Source organism: Symphalangus syndactylus, chromosome 22 (genome assembly GCF_028878055.3).
Source record: "Symphalangus syndactylus isolate Jambi chromosome 22, NHGRI_mSymSyn1-v2.1_pri, whole genome shotgun sequence".
Taxonomy (NCBI): domain Eukaryota; kingdom Metazoa; phylum Chordata; class Mammalia; order Primates; family Hylobatidae; genus Symphalangus; species Symphalangus syndactylus.
Window position 1 is genome coordinate 17,471,518 of NC_072444.2, and position 26,895 is coordinate 17,498,412.

A 26,895-nucleotide genomic window follows, 5' to 3' on the forward strand; every position below is an offset into this window, starting at 1 on the left:
CGAGGGCCGACTCCAACCTCCTGATTCTGAAGCCATGAAGAATGTAATGCACTCAAGGATTCCCACCAGGAGGAATGCAGCCTATTCTGGAAGCAATCTATTTCAGCAGATGTTACTTCTAAAGATAGAATTACCTACTATATGCTGATGAAATCTTACAGGACTGGGATTCGCCTGCTCAATGACAGAGCACTTGCCAATGCATTGCACAGGGCAAAGCTCACAGTGGACACTCAACAAATGACCGCTCCCTTCACCCTTCCCAGGGCCTGTGCACAGCGTTCAGGACCTTGAGGGCAGAGAGGAGAGCAAAGAAAATCAAAGGGATAGCTGGTCGTGGTGGCTCACACCTGTAATCCCAACACTTTGGGAGGCCAAGGCGGGCGGATCACCTGACGTCGAGAGTTCGAGACCAGCCTGACCAACGTGGAGAAACCCAGTCTTTACTAAAAATACAAAATTAGCCAGGCATGGTGGTGCATGCCTGTAATCTCACCTACTCAGGAGGCTGAGGCAGGAGAATCGCTGAACCTGGGAGATGGAGGTTGCGGTGAGCCAAGATCGTGCCATTGCTCTCAAAAAAAAAAAAAAAGAGAGAAAATCAAAGGGATGTATCGCTGTGTGACCTTTAAAAGGTGAAGAAGCTCTGTGCTAGCGAAAGGAAGGAGGAGAAGAAAGGGAGGACTCAAATCCTCAGCCAAGTATCACCAGAAGACCATGTCTTAAAGCAAAAACGGCCTGTGTGGGGGAAGAGCGCAAACCTCCTTTGCAGGAAAAGTGGTCCTGAGGCGCCCTCTGGTGTCCATTTCATTCAGGCCACTAGGGAGAAACCTGTGCTTGGCTTAAACCTCGATTTCTCGGTCCCCTCACATTTTCATAAATAAATATACTGAGAAAATGCCAAAGGCGGCCATACAACCAATTGAGGATGACGGCCACTGCAGAAACAGGAAACACAGGGAGAAGGAGCTGACAGGGGCAGATTAGAGAGAGGTGACACCCTGGGCATGATGGTTTTAAGGTACCAACGGGACACCTACCTGATGATCTTACAGTTGTATAACTGTCCAACAAAACAAACATTGAAACTTAGGAGCAAGATTCCAGCGCAGCCTGCTGTGACCCCTGCCCCAACCCACCCACCCAAACCAAGCTGTCTTTTGGCCACAGACCAGCTTTTACCCTTTTCTTTCCCAGGGCTCAATAAATGTTTGTTTTTGGGGGTTTTTTTGTTTTTGTCTTTGATACGGAGTCTCGCTCTGTCGCCCAGGCTGGAGTGCAGTGGTGCGATCTCGGCTCACTGCAAGCTCCGCCTCCCGGGTTCATACCATTCTCCTGCCTCAGCCTCCCCAGTAACTGGCACTACAGGTGCCTGCCACCACGCCCGGCTAATTTTTTGTATTTTTAGTAGAGATGGGGGTTTCACCGTGTTAGCCAGAATGGTCTCGATCTCCTGACCTCGTGATCTGCCTGCCTCAGCCTCCCGAAGTGCTGGGATTACAAGCGTGAACCACTGCGCCCGGCCAATAAATGTTTGATGACGGCATCAAGGGGCCTGCTTAAATCCTGTTTGCTTATATGTGCATTTCTAGAGAACAATCACTTGATACCCAGCAGCAGACTTGCAAAAGGGACTGAAAGAAAAAAGGAAGGGAGAACCCTGAACCTGAACTCGGAGGTTCCAGGTAGAGCGCTTTGTTCTGCCGCTTTAGCAGCGGTGGTTCTGCTTAGACCTTTGCTGTTCAGCGTGGTCCATGGGCAGTGGCAGCCGCAGAAGCAGCAGCAGGGATCCTGTTCAAAATGCAGAATCTTGGACCTGACCCCAGACCTGCTGAATCAGAATCTGTAAGTTAACAAGCCCCCCTGATGATTCGTGTGCACATTAAAATCTAAGTGCTGATAAATGGTCACAGCCTCAGTCTCTGCATTTGTCAAATGGAAGTATGACATTTTCCCCAGCAGGCTGGTTGTGGCAAAGTTTGAGTTAGCATGCATGAAAATGCACAAATAATGGCTAGCACTGAAAAATCACTCATGTTCTAGGAATGAATGAATGGATAGTCATAACAATAGCTAACACTTGCTGTGCACTTGGCATTTGCCAGGCACTGTTGTAAGTGCTTTATGTGTGCTAATTCATTGGATGAGTAAAGTAGGCAACGGGACTGTGTCAAAGCTGGGGAGGGGACATTCTTACCTAAATGTTTCATAGTTTGCCTCTCTAATTTTGATGACAGGATTTGGATTGGTTTTGCTTTTGTTCCTATTTAGCACCTAACCAAAGCTATGCATGAAGTGCAAAGGTAAACACCTTGCTCAATAAGTGGCCAGAAATCACAGTGGAATTCCCAAGTTCAATGAAGAGTCTGATTAGGATTTCATGGACATGCGTCTGCTTCACTGGGGTTCTTTGCAATATCACCACCAGAGAACTGAATACTTTACTAAAGTTAATTAATTCTTTCCTTCAATAAGTTTTATACAAATTATGCTTCTGGGTCTTTTCCTGGATGCTGGAGATACACACGAATCAGACAGAGTCAACCAGCAGACAGAAAACAGCAATAATTCTACACTAGCAAGTAATGTGACACCCCTAACAAGAGAGTATCAGGACTAATGGTTCTTAAACCCTCCATCCTTCATCACATCTCCATCCTGTCCACTAATGCCAGCTTCATTTTCCCAGAGCCTGATTTTTATCACGTCACTCCTCTGCTCCTGAACCGTCAGTGGCTCCCCATTGTCCACCAGCCCTGGTATTCCGGGCTTGGTATCATCTGCTTTTCCAGCCTCTTTTATGCAGCCATATCTATTTACTAAGCTCCTCTGCTGTCCTGCCTTCATACCCTTGTGCAATAGCTTCTCCCAACCTAAAAGCCTCCCTTGCTCACAGACACATCACCACGCTAAAATCCACGGGCTTAAAGTGAATCCCAAATGTCATCTCTTCCTTTATATTTAGAGACAGGGTCTCACTCTTGCTCAGGTTGGATTGCAGTGGCACGATCATAGTTCACTGCAGCCTTAACCTCCTCGGCTCAAGCAAGCCTCCCACCTTAGCCTCCCATGTAACTGGGACAACAGGTGTGTGCCACCAATTCTGGCTTACTTATTTTTGGTAGAGACCGGGTCTTACTATGTTGCCAGGCTGGTCTCAAAACTCCTGGCCTCAAGCAATCCTCCTGCCTCAGCCTCCCAAACTGTTGGGATCACAGGGATAAGCCACCCTGCCCAGTCCCAAATATCACCTTTTCCATGACGCAGTTTCAATTGGAGCAGATTTCACCCTCCTTGAACTGCCAAGCTGTGTTTATACCTTTCCTAGAACTGCTTATCCCGTTACTTGGGTCCTTGCATGGTGGCAGCAGACTGCTCTGGGTTCAAATCCTGTCTCTGCTACTAAGCTGTGATCTTGGGCCAATTATTTATTCCTGAATAGAACCATCAGCCTCACAGGGTGGTTTTCAAGTTCAAATGAGACGATGTATCCAAAGTGCCCGGGGCATGCTAGCTGCTCCATCTATGCTTGGCCACCTTCTGTATTTTTGCTCTCCAATTGCAACTGTCACACAGTAGATGCTCAACAGGTACCTGTTCAATTGAATCTGCACTAATGTCCCCCAAAGGCAGAGGTAGATGGTGCAGAATTTTTCCTGGCAGGCGCTACCTGTAACATTCCCAAGTTAGAATGCACACACAGGCCAACTCCAGACACTAAAAAGCAGTCAGGCAGATCTTTGTTTTGGGGTTTTGAGACAGGGTCTCACTCTGTCACCCAGGGTAGAGTGTGGTGGTGTGATATAGCTCACTGCAGCCTGAAACTCCTGAGCTCAAGTGATCCTCCTGCCTCAGCCTCCTGAGTAGGTGGGACTACAGACAGGCACCTGGCACCAAACCCCAGTAGTTTTGTGTGTGCATGCATAGAGACGGGATCTCTCTAGGTTGACCAAGCTGGTCTTGAACTACTGGGTGTGAGCAAGCCTCCTGCCCCAGCCTCCCACAGTGCAGGGATTACAGATGTGAGCCACTGCACCGAGGCCTGATCTTGAGAATCCATTCAGCAAGCACAGCATTACTCTTCCAGTAGTGAAAGGCACATGAGAGGTGTTTGAGGAAGTTCCCACTCTTTCTCCAAACTAATTATACATCCATAATGAGCTCTGCTCTAAACACTGGAGCATCCCACTCCTAGGTTTTGCTTGCGCTGGCCATTCAGTTCAACATGCCTTCGCTCCCTATTTCTGTATCCTGTCTCCCCTTTCGTGCCTCATCGAAATCTCACTTCCTCCACCAAGCCTTCCCGAATTCTCTGAACTCACAGCCCTCTCATCAGTACCTCCTTTATGGCATGTGCTCTCTCCTGGGTCAGTGACGTGTCCACTTTCTCCTTCCTGGAGGCTTTTTGAAGGCAGGATCCATGACTGCTTCAATGCCCAGAAATAAGGACCCATACAGAGTAGAGGTTCACTAGATGTCAGATGGATTCTTGGGATGTTTGGATGGATGAATAAATTGAATAGAAACAATCCTCTGGGGACACCCAAGTCCTTCTACCATAGGGAGGTTCAGACAAGTTTCTCCAAGAAGGTAGGAAATGTTTCCTTCTGCCAAGCCAGAATCTGTGAAGTGACAGGACCGGCCTCAAGCCTTTGCAACCAAGTTCTAAATCTCTGCATCTAAATGGTCTGAGACTGCCCATTCCGTCAGCAAAAACCATTCTGTCCAGCCAAAACCATATCGGAGCAGGGCTTTTTATGAACTGTATCTCAAGACACACACAGTTTCTGTGCATTAGAGGAAGACAAAGACCAGGAGCCTGGGGTGGTGTCTCGCTGACGCAACTCTAAACACCCAGGTTTTCAGCCAGGCTTTCTCCAAGGTGACCGTGAGCAGTTACCAAGAAGGGACAAAGGCATAGCCACTTGTCCCTACCTGGCTCAAGAACACTTCTCTGTCCTTAATGACTCATCCTATCTCCCACACAGGATCTTACAGGTCACCTGGTCCAACGCTGCCCAAACAGAAAGCCCCTCTAATCCCTAGCAGTGGTCACCTCACCCCAGCTGAATCCCTGGAATGGGATTAAGGAGGCCATGGAAGTTTTCCAGTGTGCGGGCAGCACCTGGATTGGGACATCACTTTGGACCATAGCAGGTTTTCTGGAAGAATCTCAGTTAGGTTAAACAGGGTCTGGAATCTGGGCCTCACAGGCTCAGGAACCAGACAGTGTTTGTCTATCCAGAGATGATGGGTCTCTCAGTTGTGGACTGAAGAAGAATCACACAGAGAAGATCGCTTGAGAGATTGTGGGAGAATCTTCTTGCAGGAGCTAGAATATTCTTGACTTTCATCCAGGAAACCATCTAGTCCTTTTTGATATCAAGGCATCAGGGAGCCAATTCAGAAGGCTGTTTGTTGAATACAAAATGAAGAATGGGAGAATGGGAGTCTCAAGGTCAAAATCATGATATGGTGAGGTCTGCTGCGCCAGAGCCCATGTGTGGACGGGGCCCCTGCTGGACGCAATGAAGGACTCCCCTCACTCTGGTTTCCTGTGGATCCTTCTAGGTGAGTCGTGCCCCAGATGGTGCTGTCTGTGCCTTGGCAGGGAGCCTCCTCCTGAAATGGGGTCAAACAATCCTGAGAGTTCTAGGAGCCCAAAGTGGCCGCTGACAGACAACTGCTACACATTTAAACAGTTTCAAACTATCAAGAGATGCTCTCAGATATCAGGCAGAAACCTTAAGTGTATAGTCCTTAAGAATGGCCCTGCCATTGTGTGTGGTCGTTGCACTTAGCTGCACTAAAGCAAAAATCAGCTGTTCTAAGCTTAGTCAGATCCCAAAGGACTATACACCTAGAATACTCAATCCAGCATGCGCACACACGCAAAGCTTCCACACAAAGGTCTCTAAAAAGGACATTTCCCAGCACACTCAGCCTCCTTGCATTCACTCAAACGGTGGTCAGATACTGATAAAAACAACTGAAAACTTTGTTTTTAAACTAGAATTTATTGGTATACAAAACTCCATTTCATAGATAAAGTGGCACATCTTTGCAGCTTCTATTGCACCAAGTATTGAAGATTAAAAACACAAAAAAAGAAACATTTGGTTTTGAAAACACTGCAAATAGCCAAGTACAGTACTTTGGTAAATAAAAAGTAAAATGGTTCAGATGAACACAATCCGTGGAAAGAAACGATCTGGGGGAAGGAACTACGGCCATCAGACAATGGTCACAATTCCCACCATCGAGCTCCATAGATAAGGCAAGACTTGCTAAGTCTATGGACCACGACCCCATGGAGGTCTCAAGTATCTCCAGACTGAAGCTAGAACAAGTATAGTGCAATTAGAAAAAGAGAAGGCCCCTTCTCCACAGACACATCCACCCCTCTGTAAAGGAGACTGACGCTTGCCAACACTTTCACATGGAAAAGGGGAGCCCCCGGGTGTGACGTCTGACTCCTGGCCCTTTTCTTCTTTCCTCTGAGCTTAGTGCTGGTGGAGGCTCTGGAAGAGTCACTGGTGAGGCCAAAGGCCCTTCCTACTACAAAAAATGAACCGTAAGAGTGGAAAAATGTGGGAAGCCTCTTACCAGTACTGCTCGAGGGACCTGCCAGGGATCAAACCGCCAGCTGAGGTCTGTGGCTGAGCTCACGATTGTCATAGACGGCTGGCAGCCTGCTGCAGGCTGACACGCCAAGGATGAGAGCCAGCCACAGAGGGTCTGTCCGGCAATTGCCGCCGGCCGCAAGGACTGGCAGTGAGCAGCAGCAGCTCTGGATCACGGCTATGTCCTGCTTAGAATAAATTCCCTATGCAGAAGTTCGTAGTTTTACAGAAATAGATTCTTTACACTGGTACCAGCCCCTTCTCAAGTAATTCTGCAAGGATGCTAAACATTTTCATGGAACCACAAAACAGTCCTAACGAGGACAGTAAGGAGAGGGACTCTATAAAGCAGCTGCTTCAACGACATAGGTCAGAGCCTGAGGTTTTAAAGGAATTTCACCTCGGGAGAGAACGTCCAGGCCAACCACAAGGCACAGCTCTTTCCGGAGGCCCCCATCAGCGGTGCGCGGTAAGCTCTGCATCCTCCGTGCACTTGGTTACTGGTGCGTGTTCTCTCCACATTCCAAAAATGACTGTCCCCTTTCTAATATGCAATGGCGGACATCGTAATTTATGCCATCTAGATCTTCAATTCAATGATGGCATTTAAAAAAATACAATTTACTGGCCGGGTGGGGTTGCTCATGCCTGTAATCCCAGCACTTTGGGAGGCTGAGGCGGGCAGATCACAAGGTCAGGAGTTTGACACCAGCCTGGCTAACATGGTGAAACCCCGTCTCTACTAAAAATGCAAAAATTAGCCAAGCATGGTGGCACGCATCTGTAATCCCAGCTACTCAGGAGGCTGAGGCAGGAGAATCGCTTGAACCCGGGAGGTGGACGGTGCAGTGAGCTGAGATTGCCCCACCACACTCCAGCCTGGGCAACAAAGCAAGACTCTGTCTCAAAAAAAAAAAAAAAATTTACTTTAGAGCCAGGAAAACACAACTTATAAAAAGTCCATTACTGAATCACCTCAGAACAACCATCAAAGGCCCCAGAGTTTTAGCAACACTTGTTCTGAAAGCTGTGATGAATAAAGCTGTGAATAATGAGAATGGCAAAACAGAAAAACTGCATCAGACTGAGTCTAAAGATTTAACATGGCTAGACAGAGCCTTGAGGTAAGAAAGTGAAGAGCTACACATCTACCCAAAACAGGAGTCGGAGAGGGCCACTGACGCGACACACTAAAATCAGGACGCTCCATTCTCTTCCCCCGCAAAGATCCTTTTGGTCAGGGTAATTTTTAGTCACCTCTGACTAGGAATCCAAGTTTCCTTCAACTGACAGAATATTTCACAGAGGTAAACCGATAGCATTCTATGCTGACCCAGTAAAACCCAGGCAGAGTCTACAGAGTTTCTCAGAATTAGAGAAATTGCACCTTGACTACAGGGACTCACTACGAGTACAGTTCAGCGCCGAAGTCCATCTGATGCTACCTGTGTAATATGTGAGCAAGTCTCTCCCCGACTGAAGGTGGCCCTCCTCCCACCCCAGCCCCGACAATCACATCATTTCACACTGAAGAAGCTCCCTGGGGGCAGCAGGGCAGGCATAATAAATTACCCATGGAAAGGCTCCCTCCCAGCCAGCTCCAGCTGCTCCACAAGGGAGATCCCACTTCCCAAGCCCTCAGAATCAAATTGGCATTGGAAGTGTTTTCAGAGCTTAATAAAGAAACTACAGACAACTTCGACTAACATTTAAAATTCTTTCTGCCACAATTTCTCAACCATACTTTGTTCCTGAAAGTGTATGTTCATTATTATTGAAAAACTAAACACACACATTCTTTCTAATATCTCCTAGTGGCAACTACATTATCTAGAAGTTATGGTTCTATGTTGCTTTAATACATCTACCTCTCTAGTTCAAAGCTGTTGCCACTAAAATTGTATTTATTTTGACCTCTAAAAAAATATTTTCAAAATCCGTAAAACCTTTATATACAGTTTATAAGAGCAGTAAGCAGCTATGCACCACTGCTCCATCCCCTTTCTCCTGACCACACTACAAGCTACCAAGACAATCTCATGTAACATAAATCACTACCAGCCAAGATGTAACACAGAGGTTAAGACACATTCAGTTCCTAATAAAGAGTTCACAGGAGTACCTGTACTAGAGTAACAGCTGCTGACAACAGTCATCCCAGGACTAAACATACTGGCCTCCACTCGGGCTGCCAGTGAAGTAATTTTCAAGTGCCCACTGAGGCAACTAAGCATATTGATTCCAACCTTCTTATGTACCCAGTGAGACTGAGGCAGTGAAGTCTAAATTGAAACCATTAGCTAGAAGGTATCACTGAAGTTGGATGCATGTACCCTATTCCTAATAATTAACACATTAAACATAGACCAACTGTAACTGAAAAGCTGTGAAACAGTAATAAAAGAAAATTACTAAAGCCGTTTCATTAGTTTTTTAAACCACCATTATTATACTCCAGAAATGCTGAAGCCTATTATCAGAATTAGGTAATTTAAAAAATAAATGTTCCCAATATTCTTTAATAACTTTTTAGCAGCTTCTAAAACTTCTAAAACCCAACAGGGCCCACGGCCACCTTCATTAACCAAGTAAATAAAGCAATTCTACTACTTTTGACAATAAGTCTCTCTTAAGCTGACTGCTAATCTGAATTTCTGGCATACAGTCTTATCTTTCTGAGAGGATCTGGCCTCTGCACTCAAGCAGTACAAAACAGACAGGAAAACATCTTCATTCAGAAACACTCAGCCAGTCAGGAATCTGCCCAGAGTTGAAAACCAAGACAACCATAGATCCTAACGCACTCGATTCCACTTCCTTAGAGTAAGGTAACAGAGATCTTTCATTTGTTTGGAATGAGTAGAGTAACACAGCCTCAAGCTCAGGACTCTGCGATGTGCACAGAAAAAAAATGCTGTGTACTTTTTTTAATCTGCTAAATTTTACAATGTACTGTACCCAGGAAGAAACCTAAACCACAATGACCTAGGAGCAATTCCAAGAGACTACTGATGCTCCAACTACAAAAAGCCACCACAGTCAAAACAAAATCAAAAGATACCAGTGAAACTGAAGAAAGCAAACGGCCGGATGATAAAGACAATCTGACGACTCCAGGGCCTACCAAACTTTTTAGTTTTCACTTTGCCTCCGAATTTTTCTAATTCTGAAATGTGAGGGGTGGGGAAGATAACTAATAATTTACCTTTCAACTCAGCATCAATTATTTGCCCAAGTACTAGGTCCCAAAAGACAAAGATGATCCAAGATGGGCCGCCTCATACGTTATGGTTCTTAAGTTCACATCCACCTAACTCAGTTTTAGGAATGACATCTCTCCACTGCTCAAGTCTGTCTATTTCAGAACTGAAGAGTGATTCGAAGGCCTTAACCAAAGTATGTTCTCTTCTCTGCTGGTCCAACCTAAGTCAACCAACCATGCTGGTCCAACAACTTCCAGCAGATGCTGGAGTTTTCCCAACTTTGAAATGCCAAACAGGGCTTAAATAAAAAGAAATAAATGTGGCATTTTATAAGATTTAATTTCCACAATACTAAGTTTAGCGACCTATAAGGTCAAGTTACCATGTATCTCTCTGAAGGCATCTAAGTCTAGAACAGAAGGGAAGAAAATCGTTATTTAAAATGTGAACATGAAAAACCTTATTCTTCCAGGCTTCTCCTATAAAAACGTAATTTTTTAGACTCCTCTTAGGCAAAACCCCAGGAGTTCCTCTCCTGTTACAACTACAGACCCTGCTCTACACACTATCAGAATTCCCGAACTGTATCACAAGCAGTAACATGCCATCTCTCCACTGTCAGGAAACGAATACCAAAAACCCAACACCACTGTCAACTTCCCAACAAGGCCAGGCCTAATTAACAGTCAGCTGCATTTATCATATGGCTTGAGTGCAAATGAACTAACAGCACCTGCATCCCATCTGAAATAACATCAGACTCAGGAAGGAGAGAAATGCGGTTAATTTCCATCCTGACTGCAGGCCACAACCCTCATGTAACTTTGGGAAAACAATTCCTCAATTATTTTCTGAGTAACTTGGATTAGAAGAAAGTAAATCAAAGCATATTCCTGAGTTGGAGATCATTTATAAGCTACCCTATATATCTGTTTGAGAATGAAAGAAAAACTAAGGAAACCTGTCATTCTGAATTTCTAACAATTATTCTAAACTACTCATGAACAATTACAGCAAAACTCACCCCAAATGTTAAGGAAAGATCCTAGGGTCACTGAAGTCTGATTTTCAGGGCAAATAAAGCCACCACTTAAAAGGTTTTTCCTGACCTAACTATCTGCCCCTAAAACTCAGTATTTTACTTTTGTATTACAGAATATGAATGGCCTCACTGCATTTTCATAAAACAAAACATATCACTAATAAAACTTCGAACAAAAAAAGAGGCAGCTCGAAGGAAACTAACTCAGTGTGTGAGTTCATGTGTGCGCTTTGTTGGTTGTGTTGCGTTTTATAAAAGGACGGCCTCACCGGAAAGTCTGGCACACAGCAATCCTTTTCCAGCCGCTTCTTACAACTCCCAAGAGGCCAGAGAGTCAGATGTTGAGAGCAGCAAAGGTCTTCACCAAGGTGACCTGCGTGTTCGCCTCTGCTTCGCTTCTGTTATTGTCCCTGTGGCCACCTCTGCTCTCCAGGGCTTTGTGGCGGTGCCTCTCCTCCTGCCGCTTCTTCTTCTCCAGCCACTGCTGTTCTCGCCTCTGTTTGTTTGTGACCTGAGAGAGAAGGCCATGGTGGTGAGTAGGAAGCACGGGGGACTCAAGCTGCCACCTGCTAGAAGGGAGATGGTGGCAAAGGGCACAGATTGCTTTTCAGCAGGAACAGGGAAAACCAATCTAAGACGCCAAAGATGATTTACTGTCCACTGCTGCTCAAATTTACGTTTAAATTTATATTTCCTTGCTGAACTGGCAAACAAAATCAATTCCATTCTTCTCTTAAAAGAAACCAGCCCTCATCCAGCAAGAGTTGTTAACAAACACACGTGTCAGAGGACACTTTTCCCCACATAATTTAATGCCCCAGGTAATTCTGACAAAATCCTCAGAAGCTTATTGCATCTCTGCCTCTGCTGTGGCTTTTTACACTGTGGCATTTTGAGCTCAGAACTTCTTGGTGAAAATCTTTAAAATGATTCCAAATTCAGTAAAATGGAAGATGTCACATACTACTTGTGGGGGTGAAGGGCGGGGAGGGAGAGGTACCTTTCTGGGAAGCACTTGACAATTTACCAAAAGCCTTTAAAAGATTCATGTATCCATGACCTTTAACCTGTTCATTCCTCTTCTGGGACTTTATCCAAGAAAATAATGCAAAAACCAAAGATTTATACACAAAGGTGTTCATTGCAGATCATGGCATTTATAAAACCCATGGATAAACATGGGAAGAGCCCACACGTAAAGTAATGTTAGGTGGGAAAAGGAGGCTTTTCATTTGTACACTGAGGACAATTTCAGGGTATATTTCCTTCCAATTGTCACGGCATACACCAAACAGGATAAGTGAGGTCATTCTGCTTCTTGATGTATCTTTATGCATTCCCCAGATTTTCCACACTACTTTTATACATCAGAAGGAAAATACAAATAAAATTAATCTCAAGCTCCCACCACTGCCACAGAATTACACCTGCCCACCACCTGCCCATTCAACCCCATCTTACATACCTTTGCGAGCTGGTTTTTATTTGCTTTGTTTTCTTCACTAGGGCTGGCCTGTGCCTTATTGTTTTCGGTCCTGCCTTCATTTAAGCCCTGATTTCCAAAGATTCTGGCACCACTGCCACCCTCCTCCCACAAAGGGCCACACTGCTTCAGCACTCGACCACTGGGCTCAAGATTCTCTTCTGCATCTTCCAAAGAAAGACATTTCATTAAAACTGAGAACCTGAGAGAGTTACACAGGGTGATTACTGTATTAATGATTCCAAAATTACCTGGGTCCCTACTTCGGTCATAGGGGAAGTAAGTTTCCTTGAGACAAATTCGAATGTCAAGACAGTGGGAAACATAGGAAGAAAAAGTTGGTAAAAGTTGGAAGATAAATTCTAAAATAACCCACTGACCAGCCTTTTGATTAGCTTCCAACCAGCAGAGTGCTTTTTAGATAAATTATGTTTTAACATGAATTTTTATGGGAAAATCTTCCATTTGCACCCAAAACCCAGAAAAGAAACAGGCTCTAAAGCTGTGCTGTCCAATGTATTAGCCACCAGGTATATGTGGCCATTTACATTTAAATTAAAATTAAACAACATTTAAAATGTAGCTCTCCAGTCTCACTGCTCTCGCGGCAGGTACACACTATACTGAACAGCACAGATCACTGGAAGGTGCTGTTTAAAGTCACAAAGACCAAGTTACTTACAGATTTCTAAAAGTACAGCCAATACATAGTGGATAATAAAATGGAGAACTATGATGCCAGAAACAGTATCTGACATGTAACATCTGGCAATCAGTATTTATTGGTATCATTTTAAATAAATGACTTGAGAAATTAATAAGATGTTACATCCTTTTCTCTTTTTTTTTGAAATGGAGTCTCGCTCTGTTGCCCAGGCTGGAGTGCAATGGTGCGATCTTAGCTCACTGCAACCACCGCCTCCCAGGTTCAAGCAATTCTCCTGCCTCAGCCTCCTGAGTAGCTGGGATTACAGGCACCCACCACCACACCCAGCTAATTTTTGTATTTTTAGTACAGATGGGGTTTCACCATGCTCGTCAGGCTGGTCTCGAACTCCTGACCTCGTGATCCACCCACCTCAGCCTCCCAAAGTGCTGGGATTACAGGTGTGAGCCACCACACCCAGCCGTTACATCTCTTTTCTTTCCTCTGAGTCACAAAATTATACTTGGTTCAAGTTAAAAAAAAAAAAAAAATCAAAATTATCACAAGCTAATACAAATCTAAATATTCCCACCAGAAAAACAAGGTATTTCTCTCTCCATTTTATTTTGGTTATCATTTTGGTCTTCTAAGGGCATCTTATTTCTAAACAGGCTAATTCTTCCCTGAGGCATCCCCCAGCACCCTGTACTCCCACCCCATTATGTACTATAGCACCAGTTTACCTGTCTCCACCATCCACCCTCTACCCCTGAACTATACTCCCCCTGAAGCAGAGACAGGACCTAGTAAAAAATGTCTACATACAGAACGTGCTCAATAAACAACTCCTAAATGAATGACATAACAGTTACCACCTGTGACTTGGTTAAAAAATAAATATTTGGAAAATTACCAACACAACCATTTTGAAGACCTATAAATATTAGTCATGGACTTACTATTTCTCTTCCCTTGGTTCATCTGAAGCATGGCAATTATTGCAGATTCAATATTATAATTTTCAGCTTCCAGGTTCTGGACTATTAAATTAAAATCCTATCCAAGAAACAAACAAACAAAAAAACCACTTCAAAACTCTGGGTATATTTTTCTGCCTAGCTCTATTTCAATAATCATAAACATAAAGATGTAATAGTGAGAATTAACACAAGGTTTCAGGACCTTTTCCTTTTAGAAAAATGTCAATTTTCAATAACGTTGGTCCCTGGAAATAACCATCTAATGTACATTTATAAATGAATTCCCTCTATAAAACTGCATTTGTACTACTGTAAACACTAGTCAGGAAAAATTAAATCCACATACTTCCTAAGACCTTTGGGCAGTACTGGGTGAAGTCTAGCAAACAACAGGGAAATTAATAAACAGCTCTCATTAAGCCACATATGCTAATCAAACTACAAATCTCATGGGCCTATTTTGGCCCACAAGGTGCTGATATGCTAGAGAGGTGCTACGAAACTAAGACGTAAGCTAGGCACAGCAATGCTTGCTTCTAAATCATTCCTGCAAGACAGAAATACTAACTGAACATCCAGTTGCATTACAAACTTTCTGGACAGCATCCTCTACTTCGTCTCTTAGGTCGTCTTCAGAGTCCATTCCCTTTGTCTTGATCTTTTCTCTTTTATTTGATTCATCTTGATGAAGCATCTGAAACTAAAGGAAACAAATAATAATCAGGGAACTATGTTGAGAATCAAACTATGTTCAGAATCTTCAACATAAGACACTCTAATCTGGAAAAATTCATATACATAGGGGAAAACATTCTAGAAACAACCTTAAGAGAACAGCAATGACTAGGCTCCATTTTATCCACTCATTGTACTTCGAGTCACAACAGAGGAATTGAAAAGAAAGGCCCAAAAGACAGAATAACTGTTCAGTAGGAAAGGCATTTGCACTCCCATGTCTAAATACCAACATTGGCAAATGACTGCTGCCTCTGACAGCACACAGTCACCTCAGCTGATTTTCAGAGCTGTGGGCTTAACAGAAAACGATCCTCTATACTCGCACCTGGTGAACTTTTGCACAAAAATGGTGCTGGTCTTGAAGAAACCTACATACAACTTCCCTCTGGTTCCCAAGCCTTATTTGTTATCATCAGCACACTTAGAGGTACTGAAGCTCCTGACCCAGCTAGACAGCCACGGATATGCATGACTCATCTAACCTCAGGTACATCCCACCACACCCAGGGAAACTTGTCAATCCAAATCCTAAAGCCACAAAGAACAGTTCACTTGGGATCCATGAGACCTTTACAACCTGGGCCTTAAATCATAAAAGCTAAAATCATCCCTCTGTAGATGCTTAACCACCTTCTTCTTCTGCTTCCCATTAATGCAGGGAGATAGGTAAATGGGCAAAGACAGTTCTATTTTTTGAATGTAAAAGTATAGTGGACTCCAGCAATGTGCAGTATATTCCTCAGAACGTTAATACAAAGCATTCTATTATAAAATTAAACCCTAAGAATTTGACAAAGAGTTACAGGAGTCTTTGACCCAGTAGTTTCACAGTTTTGAAATTTAGCCAAAGGAAATAATATCAAATAAAGATTTATGGGCCTGGTGCAGTGGCTCACACCTGTAATCCCAGCACTTTGGGAGGCTGATGGGGGTGGGTCACTTGACCTCAGGAGTTCAAAACCAGCCTGGGCAACAAAGTGACATCTCATCTCTACAAAAAATACAAAGAATTATTTGGGCACGGTGGCATGCACCTGTAGTCCCAGCTGAGACTGAGGCTGAGGTGGAAGGATGGCTGAGGTGGAAGAGGCTGAGGTGGAAGGATGGCTTGAGCCCAGGAGGTAGAGGTTGCAGTGAGCCGAGATCACACCACTGCGTTCCAGCCTGGGCAACAGAGCTAGACCTTGTCTCAAAAAAAAAAGAGAAAAGATTTAGGTAAAAGTGCTAACAGTGTTACTTATAGTGGTGAATAACTGGAAACCACCCAAAGGCTTTATAGTATGGATATGGTTAAATAACCACTGTAAATCCACAGAATGATGTCTTCATTTCCACTAAAGGAAGAAACACAATAATCACTCCCACCATTATTACTTAACAATATTTTGGAGGTAACAGCCAAAGTATTTAGCCAAAATAAATTTTAAGTATAAAATTAAAAAGAAAAAAGTAATCTGTCTTTGTAGATGATATAATTCTGTAACTGAAACAAGAGAATCAACAAAAAAACTACTGCAAACCAAAAAAATTACAGCAAATCATACACCTGATAAGAATCTAGCATCTAGAATATATTAAAAAACTCTTACAACTCAAAAACAAAAAGGCAGAACCCAATTAAAAAATAGGCAAAAGACTTGAATAGACATTTCTCCAAAGATATACAGATGGCCAAAAAAAACATGAAAAGATGTTCAATGTCATTAGCTATTAAGAAAATGCAACTCAAAACTTTAAGATACTGGCCGGGCGTGGTGGCTCATGCCTGTAATCCCAGCACTTTGGGAGGCCGAGGTGGGTGGATCACGAGGTCAGGAGATCGAGACCATCCTGGCTAACACAATGAAACCCCATCTCCACTAAAAATACAAAAACTTAGCTGGGCGTGGCGGTGGGTGCCTGTAGTCCCAGCTACTCGGAAGGCTGAGGCAGGAGAATGGTGTGAACCCAGGAGGTGGAGCTTGCAGTGAGCCACGATCATGCCACTGCACTCCAGCCTGGGAGACAGAGCAAGACTCCATCTCAAAAAAAAAGAAAAAAAAACTTTAAGATACTAACTAGGATGACCATTTAAGAAAAAAACTACAAATGTTAGAGAGGATGAAAAGAAAGCAGAACCTTATTACCGGTGGCAAGTAAAACAGTGCAGCTGCTGTGGAAAACAGTTTGGCAGTTCCTCAAAATGTTAAATTTAGGTTTATCATATGACTCAGCAATTCCACTCCAAGGTATATCCAAAAAGACTGAAAATAGGTATTTGTAAAAATACTGTACACATATACTCACAGCAGCACTATTCTCAATAGCCAAAAGGTGGGAACAACCTAAACGCTCATTAACAGATGAATGGGTGCACAAAAAATCATCTCTCCAAACAATGGAATATTATTCAGCCATAAAAAAGAATGAAGTACTGATACATGCTACACCATGAATGACTCTCAAAAACATTATACTGAGGGAAAGAAGCCACAAAGTAAAAGTCACATATAATTCCATTTACATAAAATGTCCAGAATAGGCAAATTCATAGAGAAGAAAGGCAGATTGGTGATTGCTACGGGAGAGGGGGAATTGGGAGTCACTGCTTAATGGGTATGAGGTTTTCTTTTGGGGTGATGAAAATATTTTGGGACTAGACAGAATTAGTGGTTGTACAACAAACACTGCAGATGTACTGAGTACCACTGGACTATATATTTTTAAATGATTAATTTTATGTTATGTGAATTTTGCCTTAACTTTTAAAAAAAGAGGGGTTCTGTGGGATACCTAAGTATGTAATTAACATTTTGTTATTAACAGCTCTCATAGACAAATGATAACCAACTAGAAAACATAAAAGATCTCTTTACAATAGACACAAAAAACACAAAACACCTCCTAAGAATAAACTCAACAGCCGGGCGCGGTGGCTCACGCTTGTAATCCCAGCACTTTGGGAGGCCGAGGCGGGTGGATCACGAGGTCAGGAGATCGAGACCACGGTGAAACCCCGTCTCTACTAAAAATACAAAAAAATTAGCCGGGCGTGGTGGCGGGCGCCTGTAGTCCCAGCTACTCAGAGAGGCTGAGGCAGGAGAATGGCAGGAACCCGGGAGGCGGAGCTTGCAGTGAGCCGAGATTGCGCCACTGCACTCCAGCCTGGGTGACACAGCGAGACTCCGTCTCAAAAAAAAAAAAAAAGAATAAACTCAACAAAAAGTGGGCAAGATCTATACGAAGAAAATGTTCATATGGATCACAAAGTCAATTAAATAATAGAAGACTCAACATCAAAAAGATGTCAGCTTTTCCTTAAATTACTCCATTAATTTAATGAGATTCCAATTTTTAAAAACTCAATAGGGCCAGGCACGGTGGCTCACGCCTGCAACCCCAGCACTTTGGAAGACCAAGGTAAGCAGATCACTTGAGGTCAGGAGTTCAAGACCAGCCTGGCCAACATGGTGAAACCCCATCTCTACTAAAAATACAAACATTAGCCAAGGGTAGTGGCGAGCGCCTGTAATCCCAGCTACTCAGGAGGCTGAGGCAGGAGAATCGCTTGAACCCAGGAGGCAGAGGTTGTACCACTGCACTCCAGCCTGGGCAACAGAGCAAGACTCTATCTCAAAAAAAAAAAAAAAAAACAAAAAAAAAACCTCAATAGGATTTCCTTTGAACTAGACACATAGATTCTAACATTCATTTTGTTTTTTTAAGAAAAGACAAGAACATATAAGGAAACTTATAAAAAGAAAATTAATTATGAGTGAAAAATCCTACCAGATTTTAAAATATACCAACTGAAACAATGAGGCATCAACATGTGAACAGGGAGATCAGTGGACCAGAACCAAATGTCCAGGAATAGACACAAATACATATGGGAATTTAGTATATGGAAAGAAAGTGGCATTTTAAATCAGTGGAGGAAAGATGTATAATTAATCAATGATTTGGGTACAACTAGGTAATCACAAGGGAAATATAAAGTTGGATCCATAGCCTCATACCCTTATATGAATAAATTTCAAATGAAGCCAAGATTTAATTTTTTTTTTAAGTCAAACTATGAGCTGGGTGCAGTAGCTCACATCTGTAATCTCAACACTTTGGGTGGTCAAGGCAGGAGGGTTGCTTGAGTCCAGGAGTTCGAGACCAGTCTGGGCAACAAAGTGAGACCCTATCTCTACAAAAAATAAAAAATTGGCCAGGCATAGTGGTACACAGCTGTGGTCCCAGCTACTCAGGAGGATCGCTTGAGCCTGGGAGGTTGAGGCTGCAGTGAAACATGATCATAGCACTGCACTCCAGCCTGGGCGACAGAGTGAGACCCAGTCTCAAAAAATAAATAAATAAATAAAGTGAAACTATGAAAGTACTATTCTAAACTATGGGAGAATTCTTTTTAACCTCAGAGTGGGAAAAACTTTCCTAGTTATGACCCAAAATCCAAAGGGCATATAAGAAAATCGCAACAAATTTAACCATGTAAAAATCTAAAATTCTTTCATAGCAAAGACCACAGGAGAAAGAACAAAAAATCAAATGACAGAGTGCGAAAAACTATTTGCAACTCATATCACAGACAGAGGCTAATTTCCCTAATACATAAAAAGCTCCCCAAAATCATTAAGGCAACTTAATAGGGAAAAAAATGGGGAAAGAAAATGAATACCATTTATAAAAAATAGAAATATGTCTTAAACACAGGAAAAGATGCATAAATAAGAGAAATGCAAATTAAAACTAGGTTAAGTAAACAATTTTTCCCCTAACAATGAAAAGGATTTAAAAATTTGGTAACACTATGTTGACGAAGTGCACCGTGCAGGAAAAGAGCCACATATTGCAGGTGGGAGTTTAAACTGGTGAAATCTTGCTAGAACGTAATTTGACAATACACTTATCGACATCCTCTGACGTGGCAAGGACCTTCTAGGAATGTGTCCCACAGATACATGAGTGAAATGAGGTACATAAAAGGTACTGCACGTTGCTTGTAATAGCAAAGGGTTAGAAACCACCTAAAAGTCAATCAGTAAGTGACTGGTCAAAAATATAATGCATCTACAGAACAGAACACTACGCAGCCTTTAAAAAGGATACAGGAAGTTCCTTATGTACTACCATGAATTAAATCCCAAGACACGTTAAATTTAAAAAGCACAGTGCAGGATGTATGTGTGGGATGTGTAGTATGTGTAGGATGCTACAACTAGTGGTGGCGAGAGTGTAAAAACGGCAAAAGTGGAATATGTGCACATATACATATATTTGCTTGATATGTAAACCATAGGAGATTTTATGATATACTAATACCACTGATTGCATCCAGGGAAAACAGTGCGGCTGAAGTACAAGGGTAGGAGAGTGACTTTGACTATATATCCCATTACATATTTTGAATTCTAATCCATGGAGAAATATGAGCTATTCAAGAATTAAAATTGCCAGGCACCATGGCTCACACCTGTAATCCCAACATGTTGGAAGGCCAAGGCAGGAGGATCACTTGAGCCCAGGAGCCGGAGGGCAGCCTGGGCAACATAGTGAAACTTCATCTCTACAAAAAAATTAAAAAATTAATGAAGCATGGTGGTGCACACCTGTAGTCCTAGCTACTCATGAGGCCGAGGTGGGAGGATCACTGGAGTCCACATAGACAAGCCTGCTGTGAGCCGTGATGGTGCCACTGCACTCCAGCCTGAGCAACAGAGCGAGACCTTATCTTAAAAAATAAATAAAACTGTTTAAAAAACAATGGTTTTGGATAATGTGTAAAAACGGAAAAAAGGTTTATGAAATGATTTTTTTTTTTTTTTTTTGAGATGGGAGTTTCGCTCTCCAGGCTGGAATGCAATGGTGCAATCTCAACTCACCGCAACCTCCACCTCCCGGGTACAAGTGATTATCCTGCCTCAGCCTCCCGAGTAGCTGGGATTACAGGCGTGTGCCACCATGCCCGGCTAATTTTGTATTTTTAGTAGAGACGGAGTTTCTCTGTGTTGGTCGGGCTGGTCTTGAACTCCCGACCTCAGGTGATCTGCCCGCCTTGGCCTCCCAAAGTGCTGGGATTACAGGCGTGAGCCACCATACCAGCCAATGATGTTAATTTTTAAAAACAGGAAACAAAGCTATATAAATAAAATGTCAGCCATGTTTTAATGCATTAAATGAAAGGAAATCTACCAAAACAGTAACAAAATTTACATTCAGGTAGCTGAGTTGACTTTACATGCTTTTTATTTTCTTCTTTACCTTTACTATAGTTTTCAGATTTCAGATAAGAAGCATGGGTTAGGCCGGGCGCGGTGGCTCACCCCTGTAATCCCAGCAGTTTGGGAGGCCAAGGTGGGCAGATCACTTGAGGTCAGGAGCTTGAGACCAGCCTGACCAACACGGAGAAACCCCGTCTCTACTAAAAATACAAAATTAGCTGGGCATGGTGGCACATGCCTGTAATCCCAGCTACTCGGGAGGCTGAGGCAGGAGAATCGCTTGAACCCGGGAGGCGGAGGTTAGGTGAGCCAAGATCGTGCCACTGCACTCCGGCCTCGGCAACAAGAGCGAAACTCCATCTCCAATTAAAAAAAAAAAAAAAGGTGTGGGTTGATTTTAAAACATAAAAATAATTTTAAAATTCCATGTATCTTACACACACACAATCCTAACAACTATCAGAAAAAGCAAAATAGTAATAAGCAATTTTATCTATCACTCTCACCTAAACTAAGAAATAAAAAATATTTTTAAAATCAGGCCCACAGATTCTTAATGCCAACTTTCCACAAAAACATCACTGGTTTTTAGCGCCAGATATACAGCTCTCGACCTGTTTCCTGTAGGGCTGGGAATACGGGAGAAAACCGAGGCCTCACTCACATCCGTCTGGAGATGTGCAGGTGCCTCTGAGTTGTCATTGATCCTCCGAACACTGTCGTAGTGCTCTCCATACCGATATGCGATGTGTAACTCCCTCACGCTGCTTTTATCTGTACCACGAATCTGTAGACAAAAGAAGAGGCCGTGCCAGTGAGGACCTGAACACTGTCAGCTTCTGGAGAGAAACACCCACCTGGCCTGCTGAGGAAGCCCAGTCAGCAGGTCTATGCAGACACTAATTGGGAACACACCTGGGATATGTCACAAGCAATTTCCAAACTACCTCCTTCCTACGTGTGTATGCTCCTGTATGCTTATTTAATATGTAACTCCATGGAAATAAATCCATGTAAGAAATTCAAAAACCAGGGGCAGACTTGTGATGAAGTTAAATAAGCTTAAGCTTCAGAGGCTGTATTACCTCTGAGCCCCTCTAATGCACAAGCCCCTTCCAAGGGAAAGGCCCAGGGGCAGATCCAGATTTGTTGAGCTTGAAGCCCTATTTGAACGCTCTCTTTGAGGAAAAAAAAAATGCAAAATTATAAATATAAAACTGGTAGAACCTCTCCCAAGACCTAGAAAGGGTGTCCTACAAATGAGTGGCCTGATGTTTCATTAGCTTCAAGGTAAATCCACCCCTTTCGTTAAAACGAAAATAGCATTTTCTGTTAACCACCTAAATGAGAAACATTATCAACAACAAACCCAAATCTCCTACCTACGTCAACTTCAAAACAAAATTACATAAAGTAGTACGGCCTGCACCGCTCAACCCTGTAGGCACCACCCACAAGGTATTCTATGTGAACTACACGCCTGACACACAGCACAAGAATGGGGCTCCCTAGAGTTGTGCAGTACAGAAGCCCGAAGGTCTGGGCATACCCCAAATAAAACTTGCCACCTCCACAGAAACTCTCATTCTAACTTTGTCCCTTAGAAAGCCCAGTAATGGTTCCTTTGTTTAAATTCCAAAACATCAGCACATTCTTTTTACTGAAAGTCACACGTAATAAGATACTACCCTTACTTTAAACAGTATCCACAGTCTAAAAACAAAGCAAAAACCATGGAACAAACAGGAACCAGACAAGTCTAGATGTCAGTAGCTTGGAAGCTTTTCCAGTAGAATACGCAGATCTCAAGTGCAGAGAGTCTGGTTTAGACACATACAAAATAGAGAGCACCATTTGTCTCCCAGGAAGAGCAATGGGAAAGTAAACAGTTTATCAGAATCTTTGACATAATCCCTAAAGCACTTACATATCTAATAATAATAATATATATACATTAGGAATAGAAAACCTAACTGGAAGAATATTCACCAAATTGTTAACCGTGACTTTCACGGGCAGATTACAGAGGACTTTCACATTCTATGTTACATACATCTAGATTGTTCACAGGAGCACATATTCCAATTATAACCAGAAAAAAAATGTAGGTTTCAGTATCTCCATGGTGTGAGTATAAGCCTACTCTTTATTAATGAAAGAGCTCATAACCATGACAGTAGCAACCAATGCAGTTTCAGTTCTTAAATTTTATAAGATGCTTCATTGGGGTAGGAAGACATGGGGGATCCAATGGAAATATTAGTAAATTTATTTTAAAAAGATGTACTTTCAATGCTCAGGAATTTATGAAAGAGAACACTACAGAAATAAATTCAAAAAAAAATTTACCTATGCAGAAATGTCTTCCACAACTACCTAGGTAACTAAGAAACTTTGGGAAAAAAGTCATCAATGGAGGAAAAGGAAAGCTGATTACTGAGTTGGTACTGAGTATTCTCCTTCAAGGTGAGGGTCATTATGCTGCGTATTCAAATGATTTTGTTAACTTCTGCAAAACAGTGTAAGTTTAACGACAAAAAACAGAACAAAGGGGTAACCAGTATTCTTGCTCAAACATCACCCTTGGAAAACAGAGCCCCATGGAAAATATGATAGCTCTATCTGGTACCCTGCTGTTGGGACATCCGCAACACTGCCCCAAAGAACACAAGCAGATACTGTTTCACTCCTGCTCCTTCTATCCCCATAAGGTAAAATTTCTCACCATCCCTGGACTATCTTATTTTGTTGTAGCATAATTTTGTTAAAAGGACACTGTGCCAGGGACAAAAGGCTGCATTCTTTAATATGACATTCTGGAAAGGCAAAACTATAAGGACAAATCAGAGAATGGGCTACAAGAGGCTGGGTATTGGGGGAGGGGGCCAGTGATTACAAAGTACAAAGAGCCTGGAAGTAACTTTTTCCAGAGTAGACTAGTCTATGTGTTGATAGTAGTGGTGGTTACATGACTGTGTTTGTCAAAACACATAGAACTGTACACTTGGAAAAGGATGAAGTTTGCTACATGTAAATTATATCCCTATAAACCTATTTTTAATCAGCAAAGGCTATGACTGAGCAATTTACAAAGGAATATATGCAGGTGTCATATGAAAAAAAGGGCACTGTTACCTTTATGCTAATAACACAGAAGTGTCCGTATATACGTGGATATGGATACATGTGTGTATGTGTTTTAAAAGTGTGTAAAAACATTGTGATATGTTCCTTTCCAGTTATGTATCAATGTTTTTATAGCCAAGTGTGTGTGAATGACAGGAATACTCACTAAAACATTAACCGCAATAACCTCTCTCTGGGTGATTCAATAAAATTTTAAATGTAATTTTTAATAAAATTTTTTTCCTTTTAGGAGCTTGTTCAATTTTCTAACTTTTCTACAAGTACTGTATTTTAACTTTTTAATTAGAAAAAGTGAGAAATGGGGCAGTGGTGGAGCAGAGCAGGGTGGGGAATTAACAGAAACCACATGCTCAGTCTTTAGGAGCTGAGGTACAAGGCAACAGGCAGCACTCTGACTTTAGGGGGTGACAGCCTGTGTGTTTCCACACTAGGTTCTCTGTCCCCAACCTGCCCAATTAGCTGACTGTTGAATATTTACAGCATTTTAAAAGATTTCTAAATTATACTCTGGACTCCATTTGTACATAGCACAGAGATTACTTCTGGACCACCACAAGATTTTTGTCTCTGGTTAGGCTCGCAGTCCAAGTTACTCTGCATAATTCAATGTTCACAGGTCAAGCCCCATCATCTTCGGATATTCCCAAAGCTGATTTAGAAATAAGAGCTTAAGATAAATGTTTAAATAGGTGACCTACCTGCCACAAAGGGGCATTAAGTTGATGAATCACTACATTCAACTGATGATTTCTTGCAAAGGCTACAATTGCATCATTGCCAGCAAAAGTACCAGGCTTTGCCAAACTGGCCACTGCATGGAAATAGGAAAGAAAAATGACATCTTTATAGTGGAAAAATCCAAATGCAAACATGCTTTGGTATTTACTGAGTTCCAAATAATGAGAAACAACGATATATATCTGAAAAGTCCATTAACTTTGTAGAGTCTAGGAATTTAGCTAGTTGAACAATACAAGACTGCTACTCAGAAGAACACTAGTCATTCATAAAGCAAAGATCTATTTATTTCTTCTGCAATAAATGTTTACTGATTACTTCCAATACGCTAACTCAATAAAAGGCACTGGAAACATAACACAGTAATCTTAGCAGCTTGCATTAGTGAATGGTTATTATGTGTCAAGCACTGATCTAATCACATCTCATAGACAAGTACTATTATACAAACCATTTTATACATGAGGAAACTCAGATGCAGAATAGCTGAAAACTGTGCCAAGGTCAAAGAGCTGGTACACAGTGCAGCTGAGGTTTCACCTAGGCAGCCCAATGCCAAGGTCCTGGCTCTCAGCCACTCCATCAATTTGCCCTCGCGGAGTTCACAACCAGTGAGGGGCAAACAAGATAGGCACTAATGATGCACAAGTGCTTCAGGAAGGGCATGTGCAGTAAGAATTTGGCCTTGCCCAAAGAAAGGTCTGGCCTTTATCCTGGGCTCCTGGAAGGTCACTTCTAAACCTCTGGAATTCCCAAAGGTTGGGTATCTGTTATTCATGATGGGCCTCTCCACCACATCTGGCATCAGACCTTTGTGGTGGTGATAGGGTGAGAGGGGAGACTGAGTTCAACCACTTAGACATGCAATAAATCAATAAGCAAAACAAAACAAAACAAAAACCTCTGGACACCAAAGTTAGGGTAAGCTTCCCCAGGTGACAATATTCTATGTGTACTGTCACACACAGATGCCATGAGGAGAATATGCCCTGAGGACAACAGAAGCTTCGTGTCTGGAACCTTTCCAGACTGCTCTATGCATCTCTTCCTTTGGCTAGTAGTATTGATCTGTATCCTTTCCCTGTAACAAACCGTAACTGTTAGCATGATAGCTTTCAGTGAGTTCTGTGAGTCCTACTACCATATTATGGAACCTAAGGGAGGTTCTGGGAGACCCTAACTTGTAGATGGTACCAAAAGTTGAGGGAAGTCATGCAAGGACTGTGTTCTCGAACCCTGCAGTTTGGCTAACTCCAAGTGGTAAACATAAGCCAACGTGGAATTGAGGAGCAGGAGGTAAGGTGTATCAGAGGAGCTTCTCAACTGAGACAACTAAGCTAATACCCAAAGGACAAGGAGGAGTTAAGACAGGAGAAATGGATGGTGTTCTAAGAAGAGGAGAGACAGACGAGAGAGAGAGAGAACTCTAGTATGGCAGGAACTGAGAATGCTGAGATGGAGAGGTGGAAAATGTTGGGGGGAATGGCAAGAGATGAGGACAGAGAAATAAGAAAATCCCAGATCATGAAGAACTGGGCTCTATACTGAGGTCAGCAGATGAGTCACCAACAGCTTTTAGACAGAGGAAAAACACATTTAGATCCCACTTTGGCTGTTATATAGAAAACAGACTGAGGGAATCAAGAGACAATGATACCAAACAGTATGGACGAAATCTAAGCAAATGGCCACAGAGGTCTGATTTTACGGGGTAATAGCAGTGAAAGAAACTGCTGAGGTAGAGTGGTAACATGTAATGAACGGGTATGAGAAGGGAGGAAGATAAGCATTAAGAACACTCAGGTTCTGATCTGGATACTTGTACAGTTGGGGGAAAGATGTTGCTGATTCTCTGAAGCCACAGTCTAAAAGAAAAGAATAATCCTAAAGATACAGCCAGATGCAAGGGTGACCAGGTCCTTAATAGTATAGTGAACCATTCATTTATTCACTCAACAAATACTTTATGAATGTCTACCAGATGCCAGGCACTGCCATACCGCAAAACAAAGACACACAGTCCCTGCCCTTGAGAAGCTCACAGTACAACAAGGTGGGCAGCACACTGACATTAAAAACAGGTAACTAT

The 26,895-nt window shown here is 42.6% G+C and overlaps 1 protein-coding gene across 5 annotated transcripts in view; it reads right to left on the minus strand.

Moving 5' to 3' along the window:
* Positions 1–26,895, minus strand: part of OTUD3 (OTU deubiquitinase 3) — a 139,712-nt gene that overhangs the window by 102,589 nt on the left and 10,228 nt on the right. For 2 of the 5 annotated variants that reach the window (XR_010118942.1, XR_010118941.1), the window contains exons 3-8: positions 24,767–24,879; positions 21,586–21,708; positions 14,546–14,677; positions 13,957–14,053; positions 12,334–12,518; positions 11,138–11,379 (exon numbers count right to left, since the gene is read on the minus strand). Coding sequence is in view for 2 of the 5 variants with exons in the window: in XM_055261575.2 (XP_055117550.1) it covers positions 11,203–11,379; positions 12,334–12,518; positions 13,957–14,053; positions 14,546–14,677; positions 21,586–21,708; positions 24,767–24,879 (827 nt within the window). In the remaining 3 variants the exon portion in view is untranslated. Of the gene's footprint in view, positions 1–5,997; positions 11,380–12,333; positions 12,519–13,956; positions 14,054–14,545; positions 14,678–21,585; positions 21,709–24,766; positions 24,880–26,895 lie in introns of those variants that run through there. The other 3 variants (XR_010118940.1, XM_055261575.2, XM_055261576.2) reach the window with 3 other exon arrangements.